Raw genomic sequence first — 24843 nt, forward strand, 5'->3', positions numbered from 1 at the left:
TCCTATATCCCCGTGAGCCAGCAAAACCAACAAAGTAATCAATATTTTAACTAACTATTAAATGTGACAGGTGACTACCAGAGCAGACTGCTGTGAAATACCTTCAATTGTGATATTTTTTACCAACACTGGCTTGACTGCCTTGGAACCCATAAGGATGCCCGTAGTTCTCCAGTACAGTATGTTTGTGCCTGATTTCAACATTACCTATAAAAAGAACACAAGACACTCAGGTCAGATAAACGATACTACCTCCAACCATATGTGGAAGCTAATCTATTATACACTTTTCAATGCATTATAATGAAACACCATTATTTGGAACCCACAAATTTAAATCTACTGTTAATTGAGACCTAAGCTCTGCTTCAATTCTAAAAAAAAAATAGTTTGCCAACCCCCAAAATATAGTAATGATAAAAGGAAAAGAAAATTCTTCAAGCATGATAAAAGATAAAATGATTTTCCAATCATTTGCATGAAGTCTTGGTTTATGTTTAAAAGGGACTCATTTTAGACAGTGAAAGGCACTTAGCCCAATTACATATTGATTGGCTGCCACTATTCATAAGTAGATCTTTGGGCTCTGAAAACAAAAAGGTAACAGAATGAGTTTGCTTCATTTTAAAACTATTTAACAAAAAACACTGCAACAGCAACAAGAGAAAAATAGGACTATTCTTACAGAATAACCCGATTTAACTCTATGACTCCAGAACTTAACTGATACCATGTCTAATATTTGCTTCCTTTGCCAGCAGAACATTTTTATATTTATAAATCAAACTACTTTTCTGATCAATTTCATGCTGATTCAGTCAAGTAAACTAATGTTAAGGGTGCCTTGCTTTCTCATTTGCCACGCTACTCTTCTATGCAGTCGCTGGCTGGCCAAATTCAAGCAGTATAAAATTAAAACATATCTGACTACTTCACCCTGCCAGACATTCAGAGAAGTAGTGTGTTAAGTACTTTCCTTTTGTGTTAAGTCTTTGTAAGTGAAGAAAGCATACTTCTTGCCAAGGGTTACTTGTACCTTCAAAGCCCAGAGGACTGAATGCTTAGGTGAATGGATCTTAAGTGGCACTAATATCACTTCCAGGCAAACAGATCAAAAAAGTACTCTTGGAGGTAGGGGCAAGATGGCGGAAGAGTAAGACACGGAGATCACCTTCCTTCCCACAGATACAGTAGAAATACATCCACACGTGGAACTGCTCCTACAGAACACCCACTGAACGCTGGCAGAAGACGTCAGACCTCCCAAAAGGCAAGAAAATCCCCACGTACTTGGGTAGGGTAAAAGAAAAAAGAAATAACAGAGACAAAAGAATAGGGACGGGACCTGCACCAGTGGGAGGGAGCTGTGAAGGAGGAAAGGTTTCCAGGCACTAGGAAGCCCCTTCGCGGGCAGAGACTGCGGGTGGCAGAGGGGGGAAGCTTCGGAGCCACGGAGGAGAGCGCAGCCACAGGGGTGCAGAGGGCAAAGTGGAGAGATTCCCACACGGAGGATCGGTGCCGACCAGCACTCACCAGCCCGAGAGGCTTGTCTGCCCCCCCCCCCCCCGCCGGGGCGGGCGGGGCTGGGAGCTGAGGCTCCGGCTTCGGTTGGATCGCAGGGAGAGGACTGGGGCTGGCAGCGTGAACACAGCCTGAAGGGGTTAGTGCACCACGGCTAGCCGGGAGGGAGTCCGGGAAAAAGTCTGCAGCTGCCGAAGAGGCAAGAGACTTTTTCCTTTTTCTTGCCTCTTTGTTTCGCGGCGCGCAAGGAGAGGTGATTCAGAGCACCGCCTAAACGAGCTCCAGAGACGGGCGCGAGCCGCGGCTATCAGTGCGGATCCCACAGCAACAGGGGCGCAGAGGGAAAAACGGAGAGATTCCCGCACAGAGGCTCGGCGCCGAGCAGCACTCACCAGCCCGAGAGGCTTGTCTGCTCACCCGCCGGGGCGGGCGGGGGCTGGGAGCCGAGGCGTGGGCTTCCGTCGGATCGCAGGGAGAGGACTGGGGCTGGTGGCGTGAACACAGCCTGAAGGGGTTGGGGCTAGCTGCGGCTAGCCCGGAGGGAGCCCGAGAGGAGGTCTGCAGCCGCTGAAGAGGCAAGAGACTTTTTCCTGCCTCTTTGTTTCGCGGCGCGCAAGGAGAGGGGATTCAGAGCGCTGCGTAGACGAACTCCAGAGGCGGGCGCGAGCCGCGGCTAACAGCGCGGACCCCAGAGACTGGTAGGAGACGCTAAGGCTGCTGCTGCCGCAAACAAGAAGCCTGTGTGCGAGCACACGTCACTCTCCACACCGCCCCTCCCAGGAGCCGGTGCAGCTCGCCACTGCCAGGCTCCCGTGATCCCGGGACAACTTCCCCAGGAGAACCGCACGGGGCGCCTCAGGCTGGTGCAACGTCACGCCGGCCTCTGACGCCGCAGGCTCGCCCCGCCTCCTCCGTACCGCTCCCTACCCGCGGGCTGAGTGAGCCAGAGCTCCCGAAGCAGCTGCTCCTTTAACCCCGTCCTGTCTGGGCGGAGAACGGACACCCTCAGGCGACGTACATGCAGAGGCGGGTCCAAATCCAAAGCTGAACCCTGGGAGCTGTACAAACAAAGCAGAGAAAGGGGAATCTCTCCCAGCAGCCTCAGAAGCAGCGGATTAAAGCTCCACAAACAACTTGATGTGCCTGCATCTGTTGAACACCTGAATAGACAACGAATCATCCCAAATTCAAGAGGTGGACTTTAGGAGCAGGATATATTAATTTTTCCCCTTTTCCTTTTTTTGTGAGTGTATATGTATATGCTTCTGGGTGAGATTTTGTCTGTATAGCTTTGCTTTCACCATTAGTCCTAGGGTTAGGTCCGTCTGTTTTTGGTTTTTTTTGTTTTTTTTACTTAAAAAATTTTTTTTTCCCAATATATGTTTTCTTAATAATTTTTTCAGTTTTTTCTATTTTTAGAAATTAAAAAATTTTTAATAAGTTTTTCATATTTTTTATTTTAAAAAAAATTAAAATTTTTTTTTCTTAATAAATTTTTTTCTTAATAATTTTTTTCTTATTTTTTACTATAAAAAATTAATAAATCTATTTTTAAAAATAAAAAAAATTTTTTCTGAATACATTTACTCTTAATAATTTTTTTTCTTATTTTTTATTATAATAGCTTTATTTTATTTTATCATCTTTCTTTCCTTCTATTTTCTTCTCCCCTATATTCTGAGCTGTGTGGATGAGAGGCTCTTGGTGCTCCAGCCAGGCATCAGGGCCGTGCCTCTGAGGTGGGAGAGCCAACTTCAGGACACTGGTCCACAAGACACCTCCCAGCTCCACGTAATACCAAACGGCGAAAATCGCTCAGACATCTCCATCTCAACATCAAGACCCAGCTTCACTGAACGACCAGCAAGCTACAGTGCTGGACACCCTATGCCAAACAACTAGCAAGACAGGAACACAGCCCCATCCATTAGCAGAGAGGCTGCCTAAAATCATAAGGCCACAGACACCCCAAAACACACCACCAGACGTGGACGTGCCCACCAGAAAGACAAGATCCAGCCTCATCCACCAGAACACAGGCAATAGTCCCCTCCACCAGGAAGCCTACACAACCCACTGAACCAACCTTAGCCACTGTGGACAGATACCAAAAACAACGGGAACTACGAACCTGCAGCCTGTGAAAAGGAGACCCCAAACACAGTAAGATAAGCAAAATGAGACGACAGAAAAACACACAGCAGATGAAGGAGCAGGGTCAAAACACACCAGACCTAACAAATGAAGAGGAAATAGGTAGTCCACCTGAAAAAGAATTCAGAATAATGATAGTAAGGATGATCCAAAATCTTGGAAATAGAATAGACAAAATGCAAAAAACATTTAACAAGGACGTAGAAGAACTAAAGAGGAACCAAGCAACGATGAAAAACACAATAAATGAAATTAAAAATACTCTAGATGGGATCAATAGCAGAATAACTGAGGCAGAAGAAAGGATAAGTGACCTGGAAGATAAAATGGTGGAAATAACTACTGCAGAGCAGGATAAAGAAAAAAGAATGAAAAGAACTGAGGACAGTCTCAGAGACCTCTGGGACAACATTAAACGCACCAACATTCGAATTATAGGGGTCCCAGAAGAAGAAGAGAAAAAGAAAGGGACTGAGAAAATATTTGAAGAGATTATAGTTGAAAACTTCCCTAATATGGGAAAGGAAATAGTTAATCAAGTCCTGGAAGCACAGAGAGTCCCATACAGGATAAACCCAAGGAGAAACACGCCAAGACACATATTAATCAAACTGTCAAAAATTAAATATAAAGAAAACATATTAAAAGCAGCAAGGGAAAAACAACAAATAACACACAAGGGAATCCCCATAAGGTTAACATCTGATCTTTCAGCAGAAACTCTGCAAGCCAGAAGGGAGTGGCAGGATATACTTAAAGTGATGAAGGAGAAAAACCTACAACCAAGATTACTCTACCCAGCAAGGATCTCATTCAGATGTGATGGAGAAATTAAAACCTTTAGAGACAAGCAAAAGCTGAGAGAGTTCAGCACCACCAAACCAGCTTTACAACAAATGCTGCTAAAGGAACTTCTGTAGGCAAGAAACACAAGAGAAGGAAAACACCTACAATAACAAACCCAAAACATTTAAGAAAATGGGAATAGGAACATACATATCGATAATTACCTTGAATGTAAATGGATTAAATGCTCCCACCAAAAGACACAGACTGGCTGAATGGATACAAAAACAAGACCCATATATATGCTGTCTACAAGAGACCCACTTCAGACCTAGAGACACATACAGACTGAAAGTGAGGGGATGGAAAAAGATATTCCATGCAAATGGAAATCAAAAGAAAGCTGGAGTAGCAATTCTCATATCAGACAAAATAGACTTTAAAATAAAGAATATTATAAGAGACAAAGAAGGACACTATATAATGATCAAGGGATCGATCCAAGAGGAAGGTATAACAATTGTAAATATTTATGCACCCAACATAGGAGCACCTCAATACATAAGGCAAATACTAACAGCCATAAAAGGGGAAATCGACAGCAACACAATCATAGTAGGGGACTTTAACACCCCACTTTCACCAATGGACAGATCATCCAAAATGAAAATAAATAAGGAAACACAAGCTTTAAATGATACATTAAACAAGATGGACTTAATTGATATTTATAACACATTCCACCCAAAAACAACAGAATACACATTTTTCTCAAGTGCTCATGGAACATTCTCCAGGATAGATCATATCTTGGGTCACAAATCAAGCCTTGGTAAATTTAAGAAAATTGAAATCGTATCAAGTATCTTTTCCGACCACAACGCTATGAGACTAGATATCAATTACAGGAAAAGATGCGTAAAAAATACAAACACATGGAGGCTACACAATACACTACTTAATAACGAAGTGATCACTGAAGAAATCAAAGGGGAAATCAAAAAATACCTAGAAACAAATGACAATGGAGATACGACGACCCAAAACCTATGAGACGCAGCAAAAGCAGTGCTAAGAGGGAAGTTTATAGCAATACAAGCCTACCTCAAGAAACAAGAAACATCTCGAATAAACAACCTAACCTTGCACCTAAAGCAATTAGAGAAAGAAGGACAAAAAAACCCCAAAGCTAGCAGAAGGAAAGAAATCATAAAGATCAGGTCAGAAATAAATGAAAAAGAAATGAAGGAAACAATAGCAAAACTCAGTGAAACTAAAAGCTGGTTCTTTGAGAAGATAAACAAAATTGATAAACCATTAGCCAGACTCATCAAGAGAAAAAGGGAGAAGACTCAAATCAATAGAATTAGAAATGAAAAAGGAGAAGTAACCACTGACACTGCAGAAATACAAAAGATCATGAGAGATTACTACAAGCAACTCTATGCCAATAAAATGGACAACCTGGAAGAAATGGACAGATTCTTAGAAATACACAAACTGCCGAGACTGAACCAGGAGGAAATAGAAAATATGAACAGACCAATCTCAAGCACTGAAATTGAAACTGTGATTAAAACTCTTCCAACAAACAAAAGCCCAGGACCAGATGGCTTCACAGGTGAATTCTATCAAACATTTAGAGAAGAGCTAACACCTATCCTTCTCAAACTCTTCCAAAATATTGCAGAGGGAGGAACACTCCCAAACTCATTCTACGAGGCCACCATCACCCTGATACCAAAACCAGACAAAGATGTCACAAAGAAAGAAAACTACAGGCCAATATCACTGATGAACATAGATGCAAGAATCCTCAACAAAATACTAGCAAACAGAATCCAACAGCACATTAAAAGGATCATACACCATGATCAAGTGCGGTTTATCCCAGGAATGCAAGGATTCTTCAATATACGCAAATCAATCAACATGATACACCATATTAACAAACTGAAGGAGAAAAACCATATGATCATCTCAATAGATGCAGAGAAAGCTTTCGACAAAATTCAACACCCATTTATGATAAAAGCCCTGCAGAAAGTAGGCATAGAGGGAACTTTCCTCAACATAATAAAGGCCATATATGACAAACCCACAGCCAACATTGTCCTCAATGGTGAAAAACTGAAACCATTTCCACTAAGATCAGGAACAAGACAAGGTTGCCCACTCTCACCACTATTATTCAACATAGTTTTGGAAGTGTTAGCCACAGCAATCAGAGAAGACAAAGAAATAAAAGGAATCCAAATCGGAAAAGAAGAAGTAAAGCTGTCACTGTTTGCAGATGACATGATACTATACATAGAGAATCCTAAAGATGCTACCAGAAAACTCCTAGAGCTAATCAATGAATCTGGTAAAGTAGCAGGAAACAAAATTAATGCACAGAAATCTCTTGCATTTCTATACACTAATGACAAAAAATCTGAAAGTGAAATTAAGAAAACACTCCTGTTTACCACTGCAACAAAAAGAATAAAATATCTAGGAATAAACCTACCTAAGGAGACAAAAGACCTGTATGCAGAAAATTATAAGACACTGATGAAAGAAATTAAAGATGATACAAATAGATGGAGAGATATACTATGTTCCTGGATTGGAAGAATCAACATTGTGAAAATGACTCTACTACCCAAAGCAATCTACAGATTCAATGCAATCCCTATCAAACTACTGCTGGCATTTTTCACAGAACTAGAACAAAAAATTTCACAATTTGTATAGAAACACAAAAGACCCCGATTAGCCAAAGCAATCTTGAGAACAAAAAATGGAGCTGGGGGAATCAGGCTCCCTGACTTCAGACTATATTACAAAGCTACAGTAATCAAGACAGTTTGGTACTGGCACAAAAACAGAAATATAGATCAATGGAACAGGATAGAAAGCCCAGAGATAAACCCACACACATATGGTCACCTTATCTTTGATAAAGGAGGCAAGCATATACAGTGGAGAAAAGACAGCCTCTTCAATAAGTGGTGCTGGGAAAATTGGACAGATACATGTAAAAGTATGAAATTAGAACACTCCCTGACACCATGCACAAAAATAAACTCAAAATGGATTAAAGACCTAAGTGTAAGGCCAGACACTATCAAACTCTTAGAGGAAAACATAGGCAGAACACTCTATGACATACATCACAGCAAGATTCTTTTTGACCCAGCTCCCAGAGAAATGGAAATAGGAACACAAATAAACAAATGGGACCTAATGAAACTTAAAAGCTTTTGCACAGCAAAGGAAACCATAAACAAGACCAAAAGACAACCATCGGAATGGGAGAAAATATTTGCAAATGAAGCAACTGACAAAGGATTAATCTCCAAGATTTACAAGCAGCTCATGCAGCTCAATAACAAAAAAACGAACAACCCAATCCAAAAATGGGCAGAAGACCTAAATAGACATTTCTCCAAAGAAGATATACAGATGGCCTACAGACACATGAAAGAATGCTCAACATCATTAATCATTAGAGAAATGCAAATCAAAACTACAATGAGATATCATCTCACACCAGTCAGAATGGCCATCATCAAAAAATCTAGAAACAATAAATGCTGGAGAGGGTGTGGAGGAAAGGGAACACTCTTGCACTGTTGGTGGGAATGTAAACTGATACAGCCACTATGGAGAACAGTATGGAGGTTCCTTAAAAAACTACAAATAGAACTACCATACGACCCAGCAATCCCACTACTGGGCATATACCCTGAGAAAACCATAGTTCAAAAAGAGTCATGTACGAAAATGTTCATTGCAGCTCTATTTACAATAGCCAGGACATGGAAGCAACCTAAATGTCCATCGACAGATGAATGGATAAAGAAGATGTGGCACATATATATAATGGAATATTACTCAGCCATAAAAAGAAATGAAATGGAGGTATTTGTAATGAGGTGCATGGAGTTAGAGTCTGTCATACAGAGTGAAGTAAGTCAGAAAGAGAAAAACAAATACAGTATGCTAACACATATATACGGAATCTAAGGGAAAAAAAATAAAAATAAAAATAAAGGCCATGAAGAACCTAGTGGCAAGACGGGAATAAAGACACAGACCTACTAGAGAATGGACTTGAGGATATGGGGAGGGGGTGGGGTGAGATGTGACAGGGTGAGAGAGTGTCATGGACATATATACACTACCAAATGTAAAATAGATAGCTAGTGGGAAGCAGCCGCATAGCACAGGGAGATCAGCTCGGTGCTTTGTGACCAGCTAGAGGGGTGGGATGGGGAGGGTGGGAGGGAGGTAGATGCAAGAGGGAAGAGATATGGGAACATATTGTATATGTATAACTGATTAACTTTGTTATAAAGCAGAAGCTAATACACCATTGTAAGGCAATTATACTTCAATAAAGATGTTTAAAAAAATAAATAAATAAATTACAAAAAAAAAACAAAGACAGTGAAAAAAAAAAAAAGTACTCTAAAAGGGTGTATCATATTAATCACTCAAGAATGAGGTACCTGGACTTCCCTGTTGGCACACTGGTTAAGAATCCACCTGCCGGGGCTTCCCTGGTGGTGCAGTGGTTGAGAATCTGCCTGCTAATGCGGGGGACACGGTTTCGAGCCCTGGTCTGGGAAGATCCCACATGCCGCGGAGCAACTAGGCCCGTGAGCCACAACTACTGAGCCTGCGTGTCTGGAGCCTGTGCTCTGCAACAAGAGAGGCCGCGATAGTGAGGGGCCCACGCACCGCGATGAAGAGTGGCCCCCACTTGCCACAATTAGAGAAAGCCCTCGCACAGAAACGAAGACCCAACACAGCCAAAAATAAATAAATAAATAAATTAATTAATTAATTAAAAAAAAAAAAAAAAGAATCCACCTGCCAATGCAGGGGACACAGGTTCAATCCCTGGGCCGGGAAGATCCCACATGCCACGGAGCAACTAAGCCCGTGCGCCACAACTACTGGGCCTGCACTCTACAGCCCACGAGCCACAACTACTGAGCCTGTGTGCTGCAACTACTGAAGCACGCACACCTAGAACCCGTGCTCCACAACAAGAAAAGCCACCGCAGTGAGAAGCCCGCCCACCACAAGAAAGAGTAGTCCCCTGCTCGCCGCAACGAGAGAAAGCCCGCGTGCAGCAAAAAATACCCAATGCAGAAAAAAAAAAAAAAATTCAAAAAAACAAAAAAGGATGAGGTACCTGCTACACCACAAAGGCAAGGATGGGCGGTCACTTATTGAAACAGTGTCCAATCTACACTGCAGGCACCACACTAAGCCCTCCCCATGTATCATCTCATTTAACTCTGCAAGATTGGTCCCATTTCTCTTATGAACTATCAAAGAGACGAAGCCAATTGCCTAAAGAAACACAACTACTGTAAACCAAAGTTAGATTTTAAATCCATGTCTCACTCCAAAGGCCTCAAATAATAATAGATTCAGAGACTGTGTTACCTGATAATTGCCTTCAAGTACTTAGAGTTGTCCTTAAAGAAGTAAGTAGTTAGTCTACCAGACACAACCAGAAAGGGTAGAACTTTGAACAGTGGGTGATGAATAGATAGAGAGAAAGCAGGTTTCAGCTCCAGACATGGATGAATTTTGTAATACGCAGAGCTGTCCAACAATGGGGTCAGCACAGTCCCCAACAAGACAAGCTTGAAAATCATTTGTTGGGGAGACTGAGGAGAAAGTTGGATGAAAGAAACTCAAGAATCCTTCCAATGCCAAGAGTCACAGATTCTCTTTCATGTGATTGCCACATCTGTAAACTTACATACTCAGAGGTTCTGTATATTAGTTTTGAGCAGACTTACTTCCTATTACTGCCCCTTTTAAAAGGAGGAGAGTTGGAGTGTGATGGGAAAGAGAAGGAAGAGGGAGCGAAGAAAGAGAAAGGCAGGAAAACAATACTACAAAGAGCCTGAGTCCATGAAACTTAGGGACAATTTCTTTGCTAACTAGAAGTATCTAAATTAAAAAACAATTTTGATCTTTTTTTTCTTAAAATAAACTTAACAAAAAATAAAAGGTTGGGAAAAGGAAGGAAGGAGAAGGATGGGGCTGGTGGGAGGAGGAGGGGGACAGAGAGAGACTTACAGAATGAGAGCCCCATGCTCCACTGTCGGTGAGTTTTACCCACTTGTCAGCAGTGGTGTCCATCTCCTGGCACTGATCATTTTGAATCTGTGGAGTAAACACAAGGGCCCCAGTAAAGCTTCTTGAATGATGGCTTTAATTAAATTTGTTACTCAGCACGGGACAGGCTGCAAGAGCTTCTTTCAAGGTCTACAAAACAATGGCCATGAGTAATTCTCAACAAGTAAACGTACCAAGACCTCTGGAGCCTACGTGACAACTGCATATGAGTTAGCAGTTCTAAGTAAACCATCCTCATTATTGTAACAAAAAGACTAGGCCACTAAGAAGGCGGGGGCAGTGGAGGGGGTGGTAAGCAGGAGCGGCAGAGGAAGAGAGAGTTAACACTGACAATCCACACAAAGAGGAAAAAGTCATCACAAAAATGTAAAAGCTTGCATTCACCATGCAGGCCCAAAAGTATAAAAATAAAGTTTATTTTTATAAGATTTGGGGCCGTTAAATTTTTAAATTAATAAATAAATGAAATCTGCTTTGTCTTCCTTTCCCCGGGACTTAACCCAAATGTGTACAGGTAAGTGGCTACAGCCAAAGTCAAAGCCCCCAGCTGGTATTTGGGGACAGACGTTAATGATATTCTATGCCAGTTCAAATGAATACAGCTAATATCTTTAGCACCAAACACTTTGTGCTTTTCAGGCAATTCTTCCAAAATACCTAGGAGTTGGCACATACTCTTCCAGGCCTGTGAAGAATACCTAGACATCAAAAATTTGGCCATCTTTACAGTCTTGCGTAACAGTCAGCAACAGAGTAGGGTTAAAATAACATCTCATCAACTATACTTCTGCCCAAATGGCTATTTCTCTCTTCTCTAAATCATTTTTCCACTTCATTCATCCCCCTGACTAATTCCACAGATAACATTAAAATCTTTTCCATACGAGTTATTTCCTAAAGACTTACTAACTAGAAAACAGATCCTTGCAACAGCCAAATACCAGACAATACTGGTACTGCTCCTGAGGACCTCTGCTTTAACTGAATTCAAATGTCATATTTATATTATAAGCATAATGACAATCCTAATGCAAGTGGTAAGCCATTTTTAAAAAGATAGGAACCCTGAATATACCTTTGGTGGTCAATGTTTAGAAAAACTGAAAGGTTTTTTTCAGCTGATATCAGACATCATGCATTATCGTGACATTCTATTGGCATTCTACAGATCTGAGTTCTCCTGTTATTCTAAAAGTAACCAGTAAAGGTATAACCTTGGTCTAATCATTTATTCTCTCCAGATTTCAGTTTCATCATTTAAAAAAAAAAAAAAAAAGTGTGTGTGGAGGGGAGAGCTGAATGAAACTCCCAGACTCCTAAAATTAAATACTTTACTGCTTTCAATTATGAATTGTTCACAGGTGCATCTGCATCTTTCAGTCTTCAGACATTTCCTTTCCACTAACCATTTTGCAGGATGGCCGTAAGGTGTTGACCCTCTGAGTCAATAAGCTGCAACCTATAAAGCTGAATCATCAGTAAAAGAAGGAACATGAAGGAACACCATCCCTTTTCAGTCCATATCCAGAAGAACAAAGGTATCATTGAGAGGAAGTAATGAAATTTCATGCCTTAAGAGTACATTTTCTAATGAAAAACTGATGAACTCATAAAAGTGCTAAAAAAAGATCAAGATGAAAAAAAAAATTAATTACATGGGACTGAGTGAACTGATGAGGATGAGTATAATTTTTGTGACTTTCTGTCTGAATTAAAAAAAAAAAAATCCCACAAGTTCTCAGAGGCAAAGAATATACAAATCAATTTTCACTGCAAAGTAAAGGAGCTGTTACAGTGGAGGATTACTGGACTCAATGTCAATATTATGACATAGTATGAGTGTGTTTCGTGTTTGGTAATTGCCATCATTGTTGCTTTTGTTGTGGTCATCCATGTACAATGCTTGGTGTCAGTCTATTTATCTCTTGTAAAAATAAAATACAGTGTGTGTGTGTGTGAAAAAAAAAAAAAAGAAAAAGAAAAAGAGTACCTTTACTGACAACTCTCAAAGGACTTAATGGACAACACAAAACTAAATGCTGATTCTAACAATTATACAATTATCTTGCTTCTTAACTTTATTTTAGTAATATTGCAAAAATGTCCAATGGAATAGGGAATCACTCAGTCTGAGAAGTATCTTACAAACAAAATGCAACTTAAAAACCCAATCTGTTTGAATATTGCTTAACGTCTTAAACTCATCAAAGGATATTAGAGCTGGGAGGTTCCTTAAAAGGTCTTGTCTACAATCCACTTTACAAAAAGGGATGCTGAGGGCTAGAAAGTTAACTTAATTGTCCAATAACACACAACTAGCAGATCCTTGCAGAGTTGGGACCTGAGCCAGAATCTCCTGACTTTGAGTCTAAGGTTCATACCTTCGTGGAAAATATCTCTTCCTAGCAAATTTGTGATTTAGAAATTTCCATTATCAAGAGCAATATAAATTTGTTTTAGCATTATCAGTACATTTACTCCTGAAATCTGGACCACAGAAACATTTACAAGATATTTTCCCAGCTGCCTGCACAACACACACTTTTTTTTGGTTTAAGAAGTCAATCTGAAAAGTTTTTCTCAAGTATCTGAGTCACTGCCACAACAACTCTTTGCAAGATTAGATACAGTTTATATAAATAGTTAAATAATTTTCGTGGTAACAGCCCATTCTGTTAGACTACTGTTTTTTCCTATATTCTGTAATGTTATTTAATCTCCTGTCAGAGACATCAACTATCTCATCCATTGATTCCACTGGATTGTACAAAACCAGCAGAATCAGAAACACACAGACATTCCTAACTGCCCATGAATACACTTAAATAACTCAAATATTTGAAATTGCAAAGAGAAAAAAAAGCCTTTTAAACAAAAACTAAAATTGGTAAAAACATATTTTTAAACAAAGTAGCATCTGTAGCTATAAAAAACATTTTAATGAATCTTGGGGAAAATATCTGTCACACAAAAAGTCTCCACCAAATGGTCTCCTAATAATCACATCCAAAAGGAAAACAAGCCCAATGTTACTCTACAAGGTGAGAGCTCAAAGTTAAAGAAACAATATTAACCAGAAAATATTATAGACAAAAAATAACACTTCTTTTCATATTGAAAGTTTCAGTTAACACAAAAACCAAGGAGGCATACAACGGAATGGGAACAAATGATTAAGAGAAATTTTATATGAATGTCCTTTAAAAAGTGAAGTCTAGAATATAAAAGCCCTTACAAAGAACTCAAAGAAGATGTTGTTGTCCACATACTGGTACTCAAAGAAAACATAGCCCGACTTCTTGAGGTGCACAGCGTAGATCAAGGATACCGTACAGTCATCACGATTGGACTCTATGTAATTTCCACGAGGGACCCAGGAAGAGCTGTGGAAACAAAACCATTTCACGTCAGCATTCAGAAACCTCTTTTTCCACAAGTTCTGTAACTGAGATTTCAAAGCGGTTCCATCAACAAAGCACAGCAGAGGCATCTGAAGCTCATGTGGAACTCACAAGCCAACACCATTGCTGGAAAAAGGTTCATTGCTTGTGGCACATGACTTCCTAAATGGTGGTATGGTTATACAATCAAGTTGCTATGTAACTGCTATTTTTAACCAAAAATTTGATTGCTAAACAAATGACCACTAATTCCAGTTGTCTTAGATGGAGTTATTCTCTCAAACAATATCTAAAGTTTTATTTACAAACATATACTTGGCAGGGGAATGCAGGAGTTCCTTGATTATGAGAGAAGATATCGTCCTAGAAAAATCCAATTTAAAGTGAACCTAAATAAAATATAGATCACAGTGTCATAATACATAATAGAGGTAAAAGTCTGATTGGAAATTTTATCTAAAAAATAAAATGAAATATTAAGAAAATACACTAGTGAACAAAAGTTGGGTTGTAAATCTAACCATAAGCTAATTCTTAGATTAATCAATAATGAGTCACATGCCAACTTTTGGGCCAAAAAAAATTTCCAACCAAACTGTATGACAGCACAACTTATTATCCTTCTCTTCAAATTTAACTTTCTATCTGGATGATAAGTGAGATTTTGGCAAATTATTTTCTTTTTACTAACAGAAAAAAAAAAAAATTGAATGAAAGACTGAGACTTCCACATCCCAACATGACTCACTAATTGGTATTGGATTTGCCCTTTTCTTTAACAATCTAGTAAACTAAACAAAACATGTGAGCCATGTTCAGGCATTGACAATAGGCAGTGCAGGACTGAGATTCTTGACAGCAGGAAAACACGAGACAAAGCCCAAATTGACCCTGACCTCATTCTTCAGGACACTTTCCAGACCATGGCACTGGGAGATTGCACCCAAGCAGAGCACAGTGATCTCGCTGAGCCAAGGACCAGAGATGAATGTTTGGGGCAGCTGAAACAACTGGAATTTTCAGGCCTGAGATGCAGAGAAAACAGGGGCTCCAGAAGTCCATATGGAGTTTCTCTGAAGGTCCAGGATTGGGTCTGGAGTGGGCAGGCCCACCAGCGAACAGCCATTGCAAAGCTAAGACACAATCAGAGAGGTCACTTTTATGGGAGTCGCTAGAACTCCAGGCCAGCCAGAAAGGAGAAAACTTAATAACCCCATTGGACATCCATCTGAGATTCCAGAATTGCCACACTTCAGGAATAAGGGCCATGCCCTAGATTACGTATCAGCAAACTTTTTCATGAAGGGTCAGAGAGTTAATAATTTTGGCTTTATGAACCATCTGGTCTCTCCTGCAATGCTTAACTAGGCCACTGTAGTTCAAAAGCAGCCATAGACAATATATAAATAAATGAGTGCACTATGTTCCAATATAACTTTACTTACAAAAACCGAGGGAGAGCCCACAGGCCACAGTGTGCCCAACTCTTGCCCTAGAGTAAAGACCATGACCTAGAACTAAGTGTGAAACCAATATCGAGCCACTCTAAAAAAAAATTTTAAAACCAGACCTGACGAGATCAAGGCATTCTTCTCGTAAATAAACTGCCTTCCAGAACAAAATCCAACACCTTTTAAATGAAAGAAAAAAATAATCCACATTCCCTACATCTTAACATTCATGATGCCCAAGATACAATAAAAATTTACTAGGAATGCAAAGAAGTGGGAAAGTATGACCCTTAATTGAGAAAAAAGATAATCAAAAGAAACAGACAGGGGCTTCCCTCGTGGTACAGTGGTTAAGAATCCACCTGTCAATGCAGGGGACATGGGTTCGAGCCCTGGTCCGGGAAGATCCCACATGCCACGGAGCAACGAAGCCCATGAGCCACAACTACTGAGCCTGCACTCTAGAGCCTGCGAGCCACAACTACTGAGCCCACGTGCCACAACTACTGAAGCCCGCAAGCCTAGAGCCTGAGCCACAACTACTGAGCCCAGGTGCCACAACTACTGAAGACCAAGAGCCTAGAGCCTGTGCTCTGCAACAAGAGAAGCCATGGCAATGAGAAGCCTGTGTGCCAGAATTAAGAGTAGCCCCCGCTCATCACAACTAGAGAAAGCCCACGCGCAGCAACGAAGACCCAATGCAGCCAAAAATTAATAAATAAATTTATATTAAAAAACAAACAAAAGAACAGACAAGTATTAAGACAGCTCTTCAAAATGTAATCAACAACATCAAATAAAAGATAAATACAGTGCGTGAAGGGATGAGGAGTCTCAACTATTTTAAGGGAAATAAGAAACATTCTTAAAACTAAATGGAAATTCTAGAACTGAAAATTACAGTACATGAAATTGAAAATTCAACAGATGAGCTTAAGATCAAGTTTGAGACTGCAAAAGAAATAGTCAATGACACAGCAATAGAAACTATGTAATCTAAAGTCTAAGAGAAAAAAATTGGGAAAAAAATAGAGGCTCAGTGACTTTTGGACAACACCAAGTGGCCTAACATACATGTAACTGGAATCACAGAAGGAAAAGAGGGAGAGAAAGGGGCAGAAAAACGTTATTGGTGAAATAGTGGTTAACATCATTCCCAAATTTGGTGACAATATCAACCTACAAATTCAAGAAGCTCAGTGAACTTCAAGCAGAGTAAATACAAAGAAAACCACACCAACACAGTCAAACTGTTGAACAGCAAAGATATAGAGAACATTTTATAAGTAGTCAGGGAAGTAAAAACACATTACACAGAAGGGAACTAACCATACAAAATACAGCTAATTTTTTTTATCACAAACAAGGGAGAGATTCAGAGGTAATGGAACATCTTTAAAGCATGGAAAGAGAAAAGTAAAAGCCCAGAGTCATACGTCCAACAAAATATTCTTCGAAACTGATGCTAAAATAAAGATATTTTTAGGTTAAACAAAAAAAAGCTGAGAGAATTTGTGAGCAGCAGACTTGCATTACAAGAAATGATATAGAAAATTTTACAGGATGAAAAAAATAATACTGGATAAACATGCCAACCTATATACAGGAGGAAAGAGCACCAATAATGGTAAATATGTAGATAAGCATATTTTTATCTCTTAAGTTTTTTAAAAGACAATTGATTTTTTTTAATTAATTTATTTATTTTTGGCTGTGTTGGGTCTTCATTGCTGCGTTAGGGCTTTCTCTAGTTGTGGCGAGCAGGGGCTACTCTTCATTGCGGTGTGCAGGCTTCTCATTGCGGTGGCTTCTCTTGTTGTGGAGCACGGGCTCTAGCCACACAGTCTTCAGTAGTTGTGGCTTGCGGGCTCTAGAGCACAGGCTCAGTAGTTGTGGTGCACAGGCTTATTTGCTCCGCGGTATGTGGGATCTTCCCAGACCAGGGCTCGAACCCGTGTCCCTGCACTGGCAGGCAGATTCTTAACCACTGCACCACTAGGGAAGTCCCATCAATTGATTCTTTTTAAAACATTTCATTGTATTATTGGGTTTATAATGTGTTCCTAAATATAATATATAATCATTGCTCAAAGATGAGGGTGTAAAGGGAACTACACTGGTGTAAAACTTTACGTATTACATAAAACTTACATATTATATAAAAGTATAATAATAATGCTAATAACACTTTAAGAATAGATATTGTAATTTGTGGCCTTTGTAAGATATCTGAAGATATAAAAACACTAACCATAACAGAAAACACTGATAAATTGTACTTTTTCAAAAGTTAGTTTTGTTTATCATAGGACACCACTGAAAAAATGAAAAGGCAAAAGCTACAGACAGAAGGAAATATTACACACACATACATGTATTTCTGCATGCATATGTGTATATGTTAAATATTATATAAATATATTCATGACATGATCTCATGTCTAGCATACACAAAGAACTCCTACAGCTCAATAAAAAAGTGACCCCCCAAAAATAGCAAATGGGTAAAACATTTTGACGCTTAACACACACACACACACACACACACACACACACACACACGCAGAAAACATATGGACAATGGACAGACATATGAATAGTGCTCAACACCTTTATAAAGAAGGGAAATGCAAATAAAAACCACAAGGAGATATTATTTCTCATACACACACTTAGAAAGACTAAAATAAAACAAGACTTGACATACAAATGTTGGTAAATATGTACAACAACTAGACTTCAAACGCACTGCTGGACTCTAATGCTACAACCATTTTGAAAAGCTCTTAGTCAGTTTCTTATAAAGGTCAACGAACATCTTTCCATATGACCCAAGCAACTAAAAAGAAGTAAAAAGAATACAAGATTGGGTGGACCGAAAAAAGGAAGAAAGGAAAAAAGGAGGGAGGCAGGAAGGGAGATAAGCAAAAAAAGTATAACAGGCTGAAATTTACACTGAGACAGTTATACTCAATACACTGAAAAATTTCTGCTTATCATTCAATCTCTTTAATGAATAAACAATTCCAAGTTTACTGGAATTAGAAAAAGAAGCCACATCACTATCTCCTGCCCACCAAGACAAAGATCTGAGGTCTCATAACACCCTACTAGTACCTTCCTCTAAGGAACTCTTTTATTTTAAAAAATTGAATTAAATTATACACACACACGTTTCCCCTGTTACACAAAAGTACAGTGTTCCTATGAAACCTTTAGTAAGCTGAAATGGCGCAAAGCAAAGAAGCAATTACCTTAGGACACATCTTGCTAATGGATTTACAAAATAAATCAAGATAAAGCATAGATCCCAGAACACAGTTCAAAGTTACGGTGGCTTGTTGCTGAGATGCTGCATGTAGTTCCAGGAAAGAGCTTGGGGGTGCCACTCTCACTGCCCATGGTGCACACTGCCGCTATGACAGCCCCCCTTGCTGCAAAACCAATGCTGAACAGTATTTTTGCTTTTTGCCCTTTTTTTTTTTTTTTTTTTTTAATAAAAACGAAAATCCTCTTCAGATTTCTTTTGGTTAGCAAAAACAGGTACTAATATAGGTTTTTCATAAAAGCGAAATGATATAAAGCAACCTTTGGAAAAGCAGGGGATGCTTGTGTGTGTGTGTATGTACATAAATATACATCAGGGGTTTGAACTGCATGGGTCCAGTTATACGCAGATTATTTTCACTAAAGACACATTACAGTACTACTTGATCCATGGTTGGTTGAATCCGCCAGATGCCGAAGGGTGGATACAGAAAGCCAACTGTTAAGTTATAAGTGGATTTTCAACTCAAAGGAGGATCGGCACCCATAACTCCCACCTCGTTCACGGGTCAACAGTGTATGTATGTGTGTACATATATACAGTGTATGTATGTGTGTACATATATACAGTGTTATGTATGTGTGTACATGTATATACAAACATGTATATATACACACATATACATTTTATATATAGTTAGAATTATTCGATATAACAATTCTGTTAATGCTATCTAACGTCACAACCCTACGTGATGAAATGACTGTTATCAGAAGAGTAAAAATGTCACCTGGCAGAGAGAGAGAGAGACAGCTATATAAAGCAAAGGGGAATGGAGGGAAGGTAGGAAGGAGGGAGAAGCAAACACATCTGTTATCACAGCTAAATAATTCCCCAGCGTCTTTAGCTCACGGTAAAAATACTGAGTCGTGAGAAACCATCCTTGTCAGAAGGTAGCCCGAGGCCTAAAGTTAAATTCTCCTAAACATGGCCACGTGAAAGGGGAATGTTACATAGTCAATACAAGAAAACAGGAAGGGTAACAGCCCAAAGATAAACATTTTGTATTTTTTCAAAACAGTTTATCATTCCTGCAATGTTGTCACAGGCAAACCTAATAATCTCCTATTAAAAAGGTGGAAATTAAGTAAAGGTGCTTTCTACTTTAGGTGTTTAACCCACTCTGTAACCGGAGACACTCAAGTGTCAAAATGAAGGTTATACATTTTTCCTCTCAGGGGAAAAGAAAAAACACTGAAGTTATTCATTAAAATTAGAGAAGGGTTTGTAGAAACACCACTGACTTTAGTATAGTTATAAATGTATTATTAGAAAATTAATTTGTTTTCTTAATAGCTTTATTGAATTTTTTTGCATACAGTATCTATTATGTCCTAAGAGCAACTATTTTAACCTCATGAAAGTTCAGCTACATTATTCATAAGGACTGTTCAAAAAAACTGTGACTATTTGCAATTAGTTTATCTATAATCCCAATCACTACCAAGATTATCCTCAACATCTTTCTGGGAAAGAGCAACCACACCCTTCTCAAGGCTCCTTTGGATTCTTACTTGTTACAGCCATCTGGCCTGCTGTCAGAAGGGCCGACCACAGTGTCCATGAATGTTGCAACGTTGGAAAATCCTGCCGGCAATTCATCCCATTCATCAAATTTGATGCCACTGCCCAAGGAGTAGGTGCCTTCACCACACTTACTGCATACCTGGTTCTTCATTTCTAGATACTCCCCAGAAGCACAGGAGAAAGCTGGAAGGCAGAAGAATGTATAATCCATTAGTCATCACACCCCCCATCAATTTCCTCCCCTTCACACTGTCACCAGCATTATTTTTATAAAGCTCTGATCAGGTCACACCCTAATTAAAGCTTTCCAAAGTCTCCCTTATCACTACATGCACTTCACAGTCTGACCCCGACCTATTTTACCGGGCTCATCCCTTGACTCATTCTCTTCCAACCATAACAAAATTCTTATCACTCCCAGAATATTTCAACCTCTTTCTTGCCGCTGTGGTCTTTCTTCTGAGATGCTGATCAACGCACCTGCTCACCTGGAAAACTCCCGTTCGTAAGTCAAAAAACGACCCTCCTCAGAACAGAAGATGGGGCCTTACCCCACCAGGCAGTCAACTGTGCCTCTCTCTGTGCTCCTACAATACTCTTCTCATAATACCCCCCCTTAAAGATAGACAGACAGATGGATGGATAGATAGATATCACTTATCAATTGATGTGAGACTTCAAGCTTCCAGAAAGCAGGGATCATTGTTATTTTTGAATTCCTAATTGTACGGGGCAAATACTGAGTGCAAATAAAAGGCTGAACCAGTGAGTGACATAAACGTAAAGGGGATAATGACAGGGTAGTGCTTCACATGCAATAGCTAAACAAGTATCTCCACCATGAATCCATGTTTTCACTATTCACGACTCCCACTGAGTCATTTCCACAACCTCCTTCTTTTTACTGATGTCAAGTTCTGTGCTAATGTTCAGAACTAGAACCAGAAAACAGCAGCCACAGGAAATGCGCAGGACAGCTGACACAGTTATAGGAAAGACGGCAATTCTGCCACTAAGTTATTATTCATTCAGCAAATGCAAATCTATGTCCCCCAAGAGTGTGGCTCGGTGCTCAGAGCAGTATTAGTCACTCAAACGTAGCAAAGAGCTTTCTAATCCTTTAATCAGGATATTAAAGAAACAAGAACAAAAGAAGACCTCTAAATTATCCAATGAAGAAAAACAAATCTCCCAGCAGAGAGCGAAGCAGCAAAACTTCACATTTAGCTAAACTCCCTTTTAGAATACATTTGGAAATGTAACAAGAAATAAAACAAGCTAATTTTGAAAAAATGAATTAAAGAAATAGAGCTAAAACCCACACTCATCTACTTACTTATCCACTGAATAAATGTTTTTCTTCAGAAAAGCTTAAGATGCTGTACAATGAATTTCTAACCCTCAAATCAACATCCCTAAATTAGCAGAACATCAGAAAATAAGGAAAGGTTAGGCAAAAAGTATTGCATGCTGGCTATAAGGTCAAAACTATCTTGGGGTCAAGTTGTACCACTCCCTAAATCTGTGACCTTGAGTGAGATACGTCACCTCTCCGGGTCTCAGTTTCTATCTCTGAAAAAATAAGATAATAATCATAGTGCTGCCTGATAGAGCTATAATGAGAAACTAAAAAATAGTATAAAGTGGTTAGCACAGTGCCTTGCCTTTAATAAATGCTCACAACACGTGATTATGATCACCACAACATACCAAGAAAGAAACAGTTATAGAAAAAAATTTATTTTACTTTTTATGGTTTATAGGTCTTCTAGCAAACTGATAAAGAATACCATAAACCAAGAGCCCACATTACACTAAATCAAGGGTCAGCAAACTAGAGCTCACAGGCCAAATCCGGCCTGCTACCTGTTTTTGTAAATAAAGTTTTATTGAAACACAGTCATAACCGTTCATAGACATATTGTCTATAGCTGCTTTCACACCGCAGTGGCAGAGGTGAATAGCTGTGAGAGAGACTGCACTGCCTGCCAAACTGAAAATATTTACTTTCTGATAAAACAAAGTTATCTTTGAAGACAGTTTAGTCTAGTGTCCAAAACCGAACTTTTAACTTAAATAGTAAGAAGTAACTTTTTATGATAAGTTGTTAAAAGGGACCCTAGACTCTAAAAAGGAGATGATTGTGTTTGTATTATTTCAGAGAGTGTCCATTGGTCTTTAAAGTCATTAAGAATATCGCCAGCTCTTTCGGAGGTATTTCTCTAAGGTCAGAAGGAAAACTGAGAGAGAACGTTAACAGTAAATGTATTGAGTATAACACAGCCAATTCTTTTTACTCACAGTAGTTATACAAAGTTATCGTGAAAACTAAACTGGCAAATAATGAACCATTGCTCCTGGGGAAAATACAGGCTTAGGCTCCTATGATTCTCTAGTCACAATATCTTCATCAACAAGTCACAGTATCATCTTCATCAATATCTTGTTTTACGGGTTTTTCAGCCAGAAAACATCTTATTTAAAAAATATTGTTGATTCATTAACATTAAACTTATGGCCAACGGCACTAATACTTATACTTGAACTAAGCTTATTTAACAAGTGAATTTTCTCCAAAAGGCAAGGGACAGCCTTCTTGCACTTAGGATCACTAGCCAGCACTTCAGCACTATTTTAAACAGTAAGATCACCAATAAAAGGCATAAGAATGCAAAAAAAAAGGCATTCAATAGACTGTGCAAACGACATTGTTGGTAGTATGCGAAATGAAATAAGGAGGCAGCCTGTCACCGTCTTCAACCTCAGCTGGGACCACATGGTCGGGTGACTCATTTTTACTGCTCTGTACATGTCTGCAAATGACAGTGAAAGTATTACATGGACTGATTTGAGAGTTACAAATAAATTTTTTAAGGTAGGTAAATTTGCAAATATGGAATCCATGAATAATCAGGATTGATGTGTTTTAATAGACCTGTGAAGGAGGAAGATACTATGCCCATTCGCCAGAAGCAGAAATTGATACACAGTACATTTAAATAACCCTATTAGAAAATTATCCAATTAACAAGTGGCAAAGATGATATTCAAATTTAGCTCTCTGATTCCAAAGCTCACGTCCCAAGAAAATTCAATTCAAGCAATATTATAATCAATGCAAAAAGGGCAAGTAATGTCAAATTAATTCATTATTATATTTCACATCTTTCTTCATTTGCTGTCTTGAACTGTTAAAAAATATCCATGTGCATTATAAAGCAATAACAATTCCCTACCCCCAGGTATCTCATGAAATTTTTAATATATTGTAGCTGAAACACACACATTTACGAAATATTTTAGCAAGTTACTAACTTCCATATGCCTCAATGTCCACGCCTATAAAAGGAAAATAATAGTAATATCTATCTCCAAGAGTTTTGGGAGTAAATGAGATATTCCATATAAAACATTTAGCAGTGTGCCTGACATAAAGCACATAATAATTGTTAGCTGCAATTATTAATAATATAATTCAGGGGTCTGGGACAATCAGAATTCTGCCACTGGATTGATGATTTTACATCTCTTTAGAATAATTACATGGTCAAAGTTAGTTGAATAGGTATAGGGCCTTTAGTAATACAGAGGAGCTAAACAGTCTACAGCTTTTTGTATTTTAATTATTGCCTCCTCCTCAATCTTTTTTTCCACCCTGGAAGCCAGCTCTAGAGCCACATGTCAAAGGAAAGGAAGAGCCACACCTTCTTATTAAACACAATTTACTCCATGAGATGATGTCAACATGGCCCTACCGACCTCTTCAGGCAGGCACCAACGAGGACCAGCTTTTCCTTTTCTTATACCTTCTGTCCTAACCACATCTACTTTCTACTTTGACACTGCTTTCTTGGCCTTTGGTTTTTAGTTGAATTAGAAGGGTTTTTATAATCTTAAGGACTATACTCTTCATTCAAATTTGCTTACAGTACAACATAAGACTTTTTTAAATTAAAATATAGTTGATTTACAATGTTGTGTTAGTGTCTGGTGTACAGCAAAGTGACTCAGTTATACATATATATACATATTCTTTTTCATATTCTTTTCCATTATGGTTTATTATAGGATATTGAATATAGTTCCCTGTGCTATACAGTAGGACCTTGCTGGTTATCTATTTCATATATAGCAGTTTGTATCTGCTAATCCCAAACTCCTAATTTATTCCTCCCTCACCCCCTTTTGCCTTTGGTAACCATAAATTTGTTTTCTATGTCTGTGAGTCTGTTTCTGTTTTATAAATAAGTTCATTTGTGTCATAGTTTAGATTCCATATGTAAGTGATATGAGATGTATGGTATTTGTCTTTCTCTCTGACTTACTTCACTTAGTATGATAATCTCTAGGTCCATCCATGTAGCTGCAAATGGCATTATTTCATTCTTTTTTATGGCTGAGTAATATTCCATTGTATATTTGGACCACATCTTCTTTATCCATAAATGTCCAGGGACATTTAGGTGGCTCCCATGTCCTGGCTACTGTAAGTAGTGCTGCAGTGAACATTGGGGTGCATGTATCT

At 39.0% G+C, this 24843-nt stretch overlaps 1 protein-coding gene across 4 annotated transcripts in view; it reads right to left on the reverse strand.

Moving 5' to 3' along the window:
• The window catches only part of ELAPOR2 (endosome-lysosome associated apoptosis and autophagy regulator family member 2), a 191959-nt gene that overhangs the window by 61444 nt on the left and 105672 nt on the right, over positions 1 to 24843 (reverse strand). For all 4 annotated transcript variants that reach the window (XR_014266689.1, XM_082472475.1, XM_082472474.1 and 1 more), the window contains exons 3-6: positions 20306 to 20501; positions 13847 to 13994; positions 10552 to 10638; positions 102 to 207 (exon numbers count right to left, since the gene is read on the reverse strand). Coding sequence is in view for 3 of the 4 variants with exons in the window: in XM_082472475.1 (XP_082328601.1) it covers positions 102 to 207; positions 10552 to 10638; positions 13847 to 13994; positions 20306 to 20501 (537 nt within the window). In the remaining variant the exon portion in view is untranslated. The remainder of the gene's footprint in view (positions 1 to 101; positions 208 to 10551; positions 10639 to 13846; positions 13995 to 20305; positions 20502 to 24843) is intronic.

Source organism: Balaenoptera physalus (assembly GCF_965194825.1).
Source record: "Balaenoptera physalus genome assembly, chromosome: 8".
Classification (NCBI taxonomy): Eukaryota; Metazoa; Chordata; class Mammalia; order Artiodactyla; family Balaenopteridae; genus Balaenoptera; species Balaenoptera physalus.